The 14,195-nt window shown below is 35.6% G+C and overlaps 1 protein-coding gene across 5 annotated transcripts in view; it reads left to right on the top strand.

Moving 5' to 3' along the window:
- si:dkeyp-115e12.6 overlaps window positions 1–14,195 on the top strand; it is a 61,312-nt gene that overhangs the window by 16,765 nt on the left and 30,352 nt on the right. For all 5 annotated transcript variants that reach the window (XR_015507019.1, XM_087280996.1, XM_087280998.1 and 2 more), the window contains exons 7-8: window positions 6,882–7,063; window positions 11,039–11,164. Coding sequence is in view for 4 of the 5 variants with exons in the window: in XM_087280996.1 (XP_087137122.1) it covers window positions 6,882–7,063; window positions 11,039–11,164 (308 nt within the window). In the remaining variant the exon portion in view is untranslated. The remainder of the gene's footprint in view (window positions 1–6,881; window positions 7,064–11,038; window positions 11,165–14,195) is intronic.

Below are 14,195 nucleotides of genomic sequence, written 5' to 3' on the forward strand. Positions count from 1 at the left end.
TGTAGATGGAGAGTGAGACGATTTCCAATTAAATTAAATGCATTTTTTTCCCGCCCGTTCCAGCCAGAAGTGTAAAGTATTTTTTATGATAAGCTGTATCTAGTACAGTTTCCCCTAATATCCAAATTTTATATTTCCACTTTTACTTTGATTATATTAAATAACAATCATAACTTCATCCCTAAGTTTTACAGAATAGGTGCTTTAAAGGTAGAGCTGCTCGATTATGGAAAAAAGTCATTATCACGATTATTTCGGTCATAATTGTAGTCACGATTATTGAAAACGATTATCAGTTAAAGTCAAAATTATTCGCCTTTCTGTGAATTTTTTCATATATGAATGTTTCCCAAATTATGTTTAGCAGAGGAATTTTTTATAGTATTTCCCATAATATTTTTTCTTCTATAGAAAAGCTTATTTGTTTTATTTCGGCTGTGTTTTAAAAATATGATTTGAATATAAATCAATGAATGATGCGCAACCCGTGCTGCAAAAGTTACCATACAGTACATGCTTTTAGTCATTTTCACATAGAACTGAGCTTTGCAGAGCAACAAATGTGTACAACTGGAAAGGGGGACGGTATATGAGGGAATAATTGTTTATTTTGATGAATGGTTTTTTATAATCGTTAGACGCCGAAATCGAAACCGAATTTTCGATTAATTGAACAGCCCTACTTAAAGGGCACCTATTTGACCCCTTTTCAAGATTTCAGATCTTTGTGTTTCCAGAATGTGTCTGTAAAGTTTCAGCTCAAATCACCATTCAGATTATTTATTATACCTTTTAGAACATTAGAATCCTCTGCTCTTAACGCAATGTAGCTGTTTTTGTTACCTGTGCTTTTAATACTAGTTCTCACCGCCCACCGTTCCTACGTGCCCGTCAGAGTGTGCCTCAATTTCCGGCTGTGTGCGTCAGATAAATAGCACAGTAAAAGACATGAAGGAAGCAGATCTCACGTAACGTTTGTGAGAAATACTACAGTAAGAACTTTCCCAATGATTATTTGATGTATTTGTTGTGGAGTTAATTCAAGCCTTTCTGCAACGATGAGTCACATACAATGTCTTTACAAAGTTCATGCACACACACAAACATGCGCGTGCAGCTTTGCACTGTTTTTGCATTGCAAGTGTGACAGGGTACACGTTAATATCCACTGCTGTATGGATATCAGTTATCTTAATGTACAGAATAAACCTGATTTAATGTCCACAAACCGTCATTAAAGCATCTTCTATTATAATTGTACTGTATTGTTCTTCTATAATTGTACATGCGGTTGTGGTGATAAAGTAAAGACGATAAAATCGCTGCAATTTATTGGAAACTTGCACTGTTTTAAAAACGTTTTAAACTTGTAAAACTCATTCTTATTCACATTTCATGTTGATTATGATCACAGTGAACTGAACAGATCTTTTAATCCTGGTTGAATATCTTTCATTCCTTTACTAAAAACTGTTTTTGTATTTATTTTTAATTTTCTCTTCTTGCTCAAAAATAAACCCCAAAATATGAGGGTTGAAAATGCTCTCTTTACTTACTTAAAGGAATAGGTCAACCATAAATGAACTCGCCCCCCTAATTAGTTTTAAATTTGGGTCAGTTAGTTTCTTCTGTTGAACATGATAGAAGATATTTGAAGGATCTTCAGTTTCTTCCTTATGTACCATCAACTGCCTTGTCATGAATATTCTGGTTAACAACCCAGCCATACTTCAGTAGATCATCTTTTGTGTTCTTCAGAGGAAGCAAACTCTGGTTTGCAACAAGTGGAGAGTGAATAAATGATGACAGTTTTCAATTCTGGGTGAACTGTCCCTTTAAATGCTAATCTGCTGTGTCATGTTCTCTGGGTTGAGTTACATCTCTCTTTCCAGGCTTGTTGGAATCCAAGACATTTGCTTGCCTGCTATATAATAATCATAAAAAATTAAAACAGTCCAAAGTCGCTGTTTACACAGTGTTGGCATGGCAACCACTAAGAGCAAGTTGATTGACCTCATCAGTGGTATGAGCGGATTTGTGTAGTATTTGCATGTTAAGGAAGGAGGAGATTTGTCATAGCTTCACATAGTGCTGAAAGTACACTAGATGCTATATTTGTTAAATGAATGTGTATAATAATAAGGTTAAAGTAAGACTAAAGTGAAGTTTTATATTTCTTGCAGCTGTGTTTGTCCATTAGCTGGGGTAAAGCTTTGTATTTGTTCACAGAATGTCAGGTTTATTTACACAGTCAGCCTGCTTATTGGGAAATGCTAGTGTCAGATTTCCAATGATGATATTCCAGTACATGAGACACAATACATGCATTGAAAAGCAGGAATGCACTGAGAAGGAAAGTTCAAAAGTTAGGGCTCAGTAAAAAAAAAAAAAAAGTATTGTGCTCACTAAAGCTGCAGTTGATCAATCAAAAGTAACACAATCAATTGCAATTTTTACAAAATAAATAGACAGTGATCTAAATTATTTGAGTATGTAATTTTGGAAACAAGACTGGAAATATTACTTGCAATATACACTCACTGGCCACTTTATTAGGTACACCTTACTAGTACCGGGTTATCCCATTTTGCCTTCCGAACTGCCTTAATCCTTCGTGACACAGATTCAACAAGGTACTGGAACTATTCCTCAGAGATTTTGCACCGTATTGACATGATAGCATCACACAGTTGCTGCAGATTTGTCAGCTGCACATCCATGATGTGAATCTCCCATTCCACCACATTTCAAAGGTGCTATATTGGATTGAGATCTGGTGCCTGTGGAGGCCATTTAAGTACAGTAAACTCATTGTCATGTTCAAAAAAACAGTCTGAGGTCAGCTTTATGACATATTGCGTTATCCTGCTGGTAGTAGCCATCAGAGGATGGGTACACTGTGGTCATAAAGGGATGGAGATGTACATTAACAATACTTGGGTAGGCTGTGGCATTAACACGATACTCGAATAGTACTAATGGGCCCAAAGTCTGCCAAGAAAACATCCCCCTGACCATTACACCACGACCAGCCTGAACCATTGATACAAGGCAGCATGGATCCATGCTTTTATTTTGTTGACGCCAAATTCTGAGTCGGCCATCTGAATGTTGCAGCAGAAATCGAGAGTCATCAGACCAGGCACCGTTTTTCCAATCTTCTATTCAATTTTGGTGAGCCTGTGCGAATTATAGCCTAAGTTTTTTGTTCTTAGCTGACAGTAGTGGCACCCGGTGTAGTCTTCTGCTGCTGTAGCCCATTCGCCTCAAGGTTGGACATGTTGTGCGTTAAGAGATGCTCTTTTGCATACCTCGGTTGTAACAAGTGCTTATTTGAGTTACTGTTGCCTTTCTGTCAGCTGGAACCAGTTTGGCCATTCTCCTCTGCCCTCTGTGGGCGCAAATGCCTTGTTGATGCCAGAAGTGCTGCTCACTGGATAATTTCTCTTTTTCAGACCATCCTATGTAAACCCTTAAAATGGTTGTGCGTGAAAACCCCAGTAGATCAGCAGTTTCTGAAATACTCAGACCAGCCCGTCTGGAACCAACAACCATGCCACGTTTAAAGTCACCTTAATCACCTTTTTCCCCGTTCTGATGCTCGGTTTGAACTGCAGCAGATCGTCTTGATCATGTTTACATGCCTAAATGCAATAAGTTGCTGCCATGTGATTCGCTGATTAGAAATTTGCATTAACTTTTATTAGCATTGTACTTAATAAAGTGGCTGGTGAGTGTACATTTCCCTTGTAAAATGCTATGTTTAAGCAGGTAAAAAAAAAAATTTCAGATCTAATAAATTCAAATTCAGACTAAAAATATTTAGTCTTTAAAACCTCCGCAGATATTTTGACTGTGATTGGCTGTTGTCCTTTTTTTTTTTTTTTTTTGTCTTGACATTAGTGTTTTCTTCAGCTCTGGGTTCATTTTTAAGGCACTCCAGCCAATAGCAGAAGAGCAACTACTGGGGAGGTGGGGTTTAAGGCCTTAGCTGATTAGTTAAATTTAGATAAATAGATGCATAAAATAGATGCAATTTGACACGTTTGCGATATTGATTATATGAATATTGCACATAATAATATTGTAATATTGTTAATTTTGTGATCTATTTTGCAGCTCTAATGAAAAACATTTCATATATTACTATACAGTATATACTTTTAATAAACTAAATGCGTATTTTTTTTACCAAGTGTTCTGTTCATATAATGTATTAATGTTAAAAAAATGACTCCAGACATTGAAACCATAGAATATGCTTAAATGTAAACTTTTTTTTTTCCCCTCACTAGATCTGTTCTAAACTTCTATGTTTAGTATTTGCAGTGCATTAAGTATTTCTAAATACTAATTTCTAAACAAGAAGAGTGAATTAGACTCACTGACACATGCTGGTCTTATCTTTGGCCAGAATCGGACACAACTGTTGTAAGGTGGTTTAGCGAGAGACTGGGTGTGTGTATGTGTGTTGAGCAAGAGAGATCTGTGTGTGTGAGAGAGAGAGCGAGTGCGGATGGTATGAATGTTCTCCATTGTTTTGTTTTTGTGGAGTTGATGAGTCATCAATGAGGTCATCAGGGTTTGTCATTTCCACAGACAGCTCTCTACAGCTCTGCACCACAGTATTACTGATTTTGACCAGTAAACGCTTGGCTTCTGGAACAGGAATACAAACATTTCCCAAATGTAAATTCTTCAGAACCTATAAAAAAACTCACAATGATTAACAGATCAGAATGCATTTACAGTGATCTTTTTAACGCTTGCATTTAAGCATCTTCATTTTTTTAAAGTTAGCAAAGGATTTTTGCACCAGAATACTGTAATTTAATTACAGTGTAATGTAGTCAATGCAGTGTATAGTGTAAATGGTGGAATGTATACCATGTGAAGACAAAAAAGCGAAACCATTATTCTGAAATATTTAAACAAGAAAACTGCCTTGATATATATATATTTTCTGGTAATCAGAATTTGAAGGGAATAGCACCAGAATTAATGACAAAGTAAAAAAAAAAAACAACAATTGTATAATTTTTGAAAGTAAATGAAATATGACCCTCCAATATGTCCAATTTTATTGTCTGTGAAATTCACAACGGCTGTCCGTGTCACCCAGCCACGACTCATGACACTGCTCATATTTTTGCCATGCCACAGAGCTCCATCTCAATAATTTCTTTTTAAATAACTTGTGAATGTGCACGTCTGGTGTGCGATTCTTCAAATTGGTGTGCAGCGCACTTATTGCTAGTAACACACGTTTTTATAAAACCTTTCCATACACATAATCAGACCCGTACTTACTATCATCCACAAATTAAAATTGTCATCATTTACTCTCCCTTCACTTTTTCAAAATCTATTGTTGTTTTCTTCTGTTGAACACAAAAGAAAATATTTTGAAGAATGCTAGTAGCTGGCTCCCATTGACTTCTATTGTAATGTTTAATCTGACTATGGAAGTCAATGGGTGTAAGGCACTAGCATTCTTTAAAATACCTTTTATGGTGTTAAACAAAAGAAAAAACACTCCTAAAGATTTAAAACCAAATGAAGGTCAGAGTGTTTGGATGAACTATCTCTTTATTATGTGTCTTTATTACAATTAAAATAATTCATTATATTCGTTATATACTAGACACTCAACGTGCTTTATACTTTTTTGGTTGGAGTTTCCTCATCCACCACCATTGTGGAACATTCACCTGGATGATGCAACGACAGCCATATTGCACCAGACTGCACACCACACACCAGCTGATTGGTGGAGATGAGACAATTATCTTATGGGGATGTTTCAGAGGCCAGTGGGCAAATTTGGCCAGGATGCCAAGTTTTAACCCCTACTTCTTTTTTCCAAGGACATCCTGGGATTTTTAACGACCTCAGTGAGTCAAGACCTCGGTTTAACGTCTCATCTGAAAGACGGCACTTACTGAGTAGTATAGAGTCCCCTTCAATATACTGGGGCGTTAAGACCCACAGACCGCAGGTTGAGTGACCCCCGCTTGCCTCACTAACACCACTTCCAACAGCAACCTAGCTTTCTCATGTGGTCTCACATGCAGATACTGACCATTTGCAGCCCTGCTTTGCTTTAGTGGGTGACCATGTGAGAAAAAAAAAAGACTTGTCATTATGTCATCAAATAATTCTTGCATTAAGTACACTTAGACTTAGACTATTGTCTTGTAATTATTGGGGTAAAAAAACATGGCATTAAAATGTATGAGCTAAATTTAAAGCTCTATTACGCTAAGATTAAGCAATTTCATCCCATTTTGAACCTATATACAATAATTATATATCATATATAACAAATATTTGAAGTGTTTATTACTTGTAATATCACTCGTATGTAGGCTTAAACTGAATCTGCAACTTCCATGGATTTTTTAGCCCATCGAGTCAAATTAATTTACTTGTATGAATATAAGTTTTTTTATTAATTTCAATAATTTTACTAACTAATATGCAAATGTTTGTTTGATATGTTTACAATACAGTTAGTAAAGTAATTTTCTTTATTTTTATGTAGTCTTTCATAGATTTGTGTTGTAAACTCTAAAGTTAAATGAGTAAATTGTAAAGTCATTATTTTTTTATGTCATGTTTGAAGTTTTTAGTTACAATAATCCCAAAATCATTCCGCAGAAATTCCCTATTCATATGTTAATTACGTTATGATGTCATTCAGAAATATTATGGTTATGCATAGCTTAGTTTCCATAAATGCACTTGTTGGATTGAGTAGGAAGCTTTATCCTGTAAATGTTTTCATATGGTACATAATACATCAAACCTTTATTTCAAACTAGCCAAAAATAACATTTGACAGTGGCACATGAATAATTGAGTGTGTCTTCCTCTTTCAGAGCTGCGTGTGCGTGTTTCAGATCTACAGCGCGAGGCACAGCTGGAGACTGAGCGCATGAAGGATGTGGAGTCTCGTCTGGCTCAGGCTAACAGAGAGATCAGCAGCAAAGAGCAGAGCCTGACGCGCACGCAAGAGCAGCTGACCCGCGCACAGACCCGCAGCACACAGGAAACTGACAGAGTAAGCTGCTTCTCACTTAGGGCTGTCTATGCTAATGAGGGAGAAATCGTCACTGATGGACAGGCCTTTCCTCTTCTGATGACGTGTAGAAAAGGGAGAATGGCATTCCAGGTGTTTCTACAGAGAATTATAAAGTGTGATCATAATTTTAATTATTTTTTTATCAGTTTTTACCATTAGAGGCGTGCCATATTCGCACAGTGTCACCACACAACTGTGTTTGAACCCCTTATAAAAGTGATTTTAAAAATGTCCAAGATTTATACAGGGCTCGAAATTGCGACCATTTTGGTCGCATATGCACCCGAAATTTTATCTATGCGACCTTAAAATATATTTGGGAGCATTTCTGCGAGTGCTTAAAATTGTTATGTGCGACCAGTTTTTACTGTAAAATGTTCACCACATGCGCGGATTCGGGAGAAATTCACGCAGAATGCATCTCTGCACTTGAAACGCGAAACGCAGCGCTCGGGAATAGTTTAAAACAGTTGTCATGTCAACTTGCTTCAGTAAACAAATCCAAGTCCGTAATGCGTGCCCCGCCTTCACGCTCTTCTTATTGGCCCACTGCTCTAGCAGTGAACGCGAATGATTGGTTAATATCAGCTGTCAATCACTCAGTCAGCGCTTCTGGCTTGGGATGACAGAGAGAGAGCTGCTACCGCGAAAAATTGTAAAGCGCTGAAGAGGAGAATGAAGATAACAGTGACAGATTTTGTTTTAGAAACCATGACATCTAAAGTTATAAATACTGAAACATCTTAGTAGTGATCGTGCTAAATGTTAATCCACTATCTAAACTTTTCCAAGAGTAGAAGACTTCCATTGGCTTCAAGTCCTCTATAAAAAGTCTGTGGGATGGACTTTTCAGGTAACTGTTTGCCACATCTAGCACGAGAGCTTCTGTTTAATCTCTTATATAATCGCCAGATGCTGTCCGCCATGCAAGGGACAGCTATATGTCAAATTGAACACCACGTACACCATCGCGAACGGGCTTGCATTGAGTAAACTAATATCGCTACTCATAAAAATAAACCGGTATTGCTATTAACATGTATGCATATAATAAGCTACAATCTGTGTCAAAAGCATTAGTGCAATATCAGACAGCACTTGTGAGAACAGCACAGTTATACCGTTAACAGATTCATTTAAGTGCGTGCAGGGCAGGTGAGCGCTCCGTGTATCTTTTGCTCATTCAGTTCTGTTATAAAAATCAATTTTCTTGTGATAACGGGATTTCGTTGAGACATATTTTCCTCACGCTTGCATTTATATATATATATATATAATTTTTTTTGCTTGTTAGTTTGATAAGTGTTGATTTCAAATACAATAAATATGTTTGTATAAAACGTGTAGTAACGGTGCTCATAATTGGTGGGTGCGACTAAATTTTGGCTGATGCGCCTAAATGTTTAAAGTTAGGAGCACCGGTGCTACCAAGCAAAATGGTTAATTTCGAGCCCTGTTTATATATCCGTTGCATTCGTTTGAAAACACAGTGAACACAATTCAACATGCAGCGCTGTTTGAATGATATTTTGGCCAAAACACCCACTCATACCATCAGACTCAACTCTAATATTCATGATGATAATATTAATAATAATAGTAATAATAATGATAATAGGCAGTTTAAAATAAGGTTCAATTAGTTATCCTATTTGGTATAATTAAGTAATTTTATCAATATGTTATGGTCATTAATGAACAATAGTATAGAGTGCCATTGTAATGTTTGAGGTTGGTATTTATTTATGTATTATTTATTATATATAATTCATTATTCATTTTTTAAAGTCACTTAAATACCCTCACCAAGGCTGGATTTATTAAATAAAATGCAGTCAAATAATTATTACATTTTACATTTATTTTAGTGTTATCATGATCACAAGTTTCAATGTAAACCATAGTAAACATAGTATTATCATTTTATATTTACATTATTATTAAAATGTTTGATTATCCTGATTTTGAAAACTTACTGTAAATTCTGTGAAATAGTGATTAGCTAGTTGTGAAAGGTTACAATGTGAATGCGTGTTTATATGGACAGCTAATAAATTGTTTATATAATGTATAAATGGTTAAAGTATGCTGTATTCCTTTCATTTAAAGTGCAAATCAAATCTCAATATCAGTCACAATTTGGATATTTTAGTTGTTAGAAAACACTCTCCATGCTAGATAAATAAGATCTAGCCTCAGACACCAGATCTTGTCAGAAAATGTCTGTTTCTCTGGGTATCCAGACAACAAGCCAGCGGAGCTGCCTAATACCCAAACCTGTTAACCAGTATTCAACTGAATACCAGTCTCCTATCAATATAGGAGTTGACCAAGAAAGCCAGAGAGGAGCAGAAGCAGAAGATGATGATAAAGAAAGAGCAGAGTTTATTGAATAATCTTCACTGCGTATGATTCAATGCTCAGACTTCGTCTGACTAGGATTAATCCAACAAGTTTTATTATACCACAAGCAACAGCAGTGGAAAATTACTGCTTGACAACATTGTCCAGAGACAATACAGACCTTGAAGTGGAGACATTCTCTTATCTCTTACTCTTGAAAACAAGTGTTGCTTGAATCCACAGTCATACGATTATAACAATATGGAAAAAAGAAATAATAATAAAGCAATAATTACAGGAAAACAATAATCAAAGTTAATCATTAACTAATGAACAATGCAATGATATAATGATAATTATATAAATCACTAATGATCGTATGATTGAATAAAGTAATTAAATGAAGAATAAATGAATAGAAACCAATAAAAAAGCCAACAGAAATGAATGGTTTCTTTCTTAAAGCAGCTTTATGCAGTTTTGTGAAATTACAACGTAAACATCGAACTCTGTGAGGTAGTTTTCCATGTGCAGGTTTATCAAACAATATCTTGAATAAGGAAGTAAAAGATACCAATAAAAAACCACAACAAGACATGAAACAATACAAACATAAGTAAATAAGCACAAATTGCAGGGATCCATGTTTGTTTTTTATTTGCCTTTTTAAGTCATTTTAACAAAACTAGGATAATATTGATAACCCATACCCTTAAATCTTTTATTACTACAATAGCAAAAGTGTAAACCAGTCTTTACTCTAGTTACCAGTGCCAAGAAACCTTTATTATCAGTGCTGAAATGGTTAGTCAAACCACAATCATTTATTCCTCAAAAATTCACTTGCTTTGGTGAATGGAATGTTCAAAAGATCAGCATTTGTTAGAAATATAAAGCTTTTCTTTTGATAAATCTTTTTCTATTGTTTTAGTTGTATTTAATCCATGCTAACTGAAAGAAAATTAATTTCTTACCTTTAGGAAAATAGTTATCTTGATTAGTTGTTCATTCATAAATTAACATGTTTTAAATGAGTTCTATAAAAAGGATTAATTGTTTGGTTCCTATTACATAATGGAACAAGAAAAGTTGCCAAAAGTTAACTTTATGTGGTGTATTTTGCAATTTATGCAAATGTTAATATAATATGTTAACTAATATAAAGTAATTTTTTTAATAGTCTTTTAGTAAATATATTATATGGTAAACTTATATAATTTTATATGATTTGTTTACTAAATAACTGGATCTAAATGCATTTGCATTGAAAAACTTTCAAATCAATTTAACTTCAAATTAAAGTCATTACTTTTTAGTTCATGTTTTTTGTTAAATTGTATTTAAATATTAAATTCTATTTAGTGCATGCTAATGTCAATTTCTTTCCTTCAAAATATAGTTCTGACCCAAATCTCTTAATTAGTAGTAAATTCATAAATTAACATTACACTTTTTAAATGAGGTCTATAAAATGGATTAATTGTTGGGTTCATAATCACTAAAGCAAAAAGAAAACTTCCCAACTTAAAACTTTTTGTGGTGCTACTTTTTATGTTTATGGTGGTTTATTGGAATTTTTGCTTTGAATGTGCATTGATTGTGTGTCTGTAGGCCCAGACAGCTGAGCAGAAAGTCAAGCACCTTCAGGAGGAGCTGAAATGTCAAAGGCAGAATGCTGAAAGCAGTCGCTGCAATGCAGAGCAGCGCAGGAAAGACATGGAGAGAGAACATCAACGGGTGAGACGCCGGTGATTCAGTGTTTCCTACAGCCCCACTGCAATGGAAGAAATGCAGAAGATTAATTGGTCATTGGTTTCCTTAGGAGAATCTGGAGGCAACCAGTGGCCAATCAGATGTCTTGGTTTTAGCATTATGGCTTTTTTTAGCCGCTTGCAAGTTATTTTAAAGCGCTACACAGGAGATGATGTATTAGTCAGTGGGGTATAAAGTACTTGAAAAGCATACTTGAGTAAAACTACTGATATCTCACTAGACTAGTGTTTGTCAACTGGTGGGTCGCGACCCAAAAGTGGGTCAAGGGAACATTTTCCGTCGGTTGCGGAGTGTGTGATTAAAAAAAAACAACAAAAGTTTAATTTTTAACTTATTCTGCTTATTTCAGACTTTTATTTTGAAATGCGCGTGCGACAACCGTACCATTTGACATGTGAAATTTCAGTGCGAGTACGACTCAGAATATGTAAAGTGTGGATTTACATATATTGACGACAAAAAAGGCTTAAAACCTCAGTGTGTCATATGTAGTGAGGTGCTCTCACAAGAGAGCATGAAACCTTCTAAATTAAAACGAAATTTACAAACCAAACATCCCAGTTGCAAGGACAAACCTGGGGACTATTTTCAAAGACGACTTTAATAGCTGAGGGTATCACAAAAGTGCAGAACATCTTCATGTTCAAAACAAGTACAGGCACTCCGCGCATCTTACTGTGCTCACCTTGTAGCAAAGGCCAAGAAAGCCCACACAAAAGCAGAAGAGCAAATTACTGGTGATTATTATGAAAATTGTTATAATTATTTTAATAATTGTACTTCAGTTTGCTGGTTTCTGTTCAGTTCAACCCGATCATTGTTAATGTTTTATAAACAGTTCAGTTTAGTTAATGGTAACTTATTTTTTCCTTACCCTAACAACTGTTTACAATATTTGACATTTTTACTCTGTAATATTTCTATAATTTGATTCATTTTGTTAAACGACAGCAGTAAAATATTGTTTATTTGTAAGTCTTGGTGATTTTCTTATGATTTATCTGTCACTAGTTGTGTATGTTAACAATCATAATTCCTAAAATTATATTATAGTTCCTAAAAATTTGGGTTGCGGCTTGATGACCATGTAAAAATGTGGGTCCTATGGCCAAACCAGTTGACAACCACTGCCTTGAGTAACAGTTAGTTGCCTTTTAGAATATTATTTGAGTAAACATTTTAAAGTATCTGATATTTATTGTACTTAAAGGTGCAGTAGGTGATCTGCCTAAAAGCTAACCGCTTAGCATATTATCTTTGGACGGCAGGGTGGGACTGTGATTCAAAGCCCCACCCCCTGAAATCGCGAGCGCGCAACAGCCGACAGACAACCCACTAGTTCAGGTCATTCGCCAGTTAGTTAGTGCCAGTACCGTGCAGGAATTACATTTATTATACTTAGCCACACTTACATGCTATTTCAGAGCGAATATTCAGAGTAGCATTAGTACAGTATAGGAAGGCTGTCATTGTTCAAAAATGACCCAATGTGAATATAAAAGCAACTTAAGCTCAATAAAGCAGGTTAGGCGGAATAGCGCTATTTACTGGTGTTTTGTTGTTAAACTAAATATAAACGGAAAATAATCACATCAATCTTTCACCGGGAGATTTCAGTGGCTGAACAACACGTCTGTGCATATAAGTCATTCATAATAACACAATTTAACATAAAATAGTTTCAAAACAGAACATTACCTGTCTAACAGTAATACTTCAGCCATGGTGTTGTCCTTCCTTCAGCGTGCTAAAGTAACTCCAATATTGATTCAGGTATTTGAAAGTTTCAATTCAGCTTTTGATTTCTCCCGGTCCGTCTCGTGACCGCGCGGCCACTTTAGGAGTGAATTATACCCGCGCCTGGCTTTTCAGTAATCGGCCCGAGCTCGGCTGTCCTTCGATGCCTCCGGCTCCGACTCGGCATCTGCGAGCGGCCCGCAGCTCGCTCGCGCGCATGCGTTTGTGATGCAGACGGGCACTCGCTAATGGCGGATCTGCGTGAACACATGCGCAGAAGTTGGAATCTGCATTTGCTGACAGATAGTCTGACCTGCCTATCGGAATTAAGGGAGATGGTCGGACTCTATTTATTTGGATGAACATTTTTTAGTTTTGTGCTTTACCCAGAATATAAAAATACATATAAACACATTTAGATCATTTACTGTAATCATTACTATCGGACTGTGAAGAGACTTTCAACCAGCACAACAAAAATAGTTTCTGAAGACAATCACCTACTGCACCTTTAAGTACATTGATAGTAAAATGCTTAAGTAATGAAAGTAAAAGTACAAATAAATGCTGCAATTAAAGTAAAATCTTAATCTTTTTTTAAAATATAGCCTACTTAACAAAAAGTCAACAGGTATAAACTAATAAAATCTATACACTGTTTGAGCAGTAAGTTTGTGTTCAGTTTTAACTTAAGAAGCAGAAATTAAATGAAATGCATTTCTCCACTGATTACTTATATTAACAGGAATAAATAGTCTTGGAGAGTTTTTCGTGTTGTCATGAACGCGACACTCTGTTTCAAATGTGAATGAATGAAGAATGATTGACAGGCACAGTGGTGGGAAGCGCTAAACTGAACATGAATTTAAGCACTAGAATATTCATCTGTGCTTCACATTAAACTATAAAATGGCTTCAAAACATTTGAGATATATTAGCCCTACATGACAACTTTCCAGTGCCTTATAATAGACTACCTTCATGGCTTTTGTTGGCTTATAAATTACACAGAATATAGCGAACACGCAGGATCGAATTTGGATCAGTACCAGCTGGCCGATACCCGATCCAGCAAAAATATGCGATATCAAACCGATATCAGATCCAAGTATTGGGATCGATGCATCCCTACTCTTCAGTTTTCATCACAGCAGCCGTTTACAACAGGAGTAACAGGTGTTGCTGTCAGTCTTATTGCAGAGTATTATCAATATAATAATTATAATCAATTGCTAGCTTCATGGCATGTATGAGCTTG

Source organism: Danio rerio, chromosome 14, assembly GCF_052040795.2.
Source record: "Danio rerio strain M-AB ecotype USA chromosome 14, GRCz13ab, whole genome shotgun sequence".
NCBI classification, from domain to species: domain Eukaryota; kingdom Metazoa; phylum Chordata; class Actinopteri; order Cypriniformes; family Danionidae; genus Danio; species Danio rerio.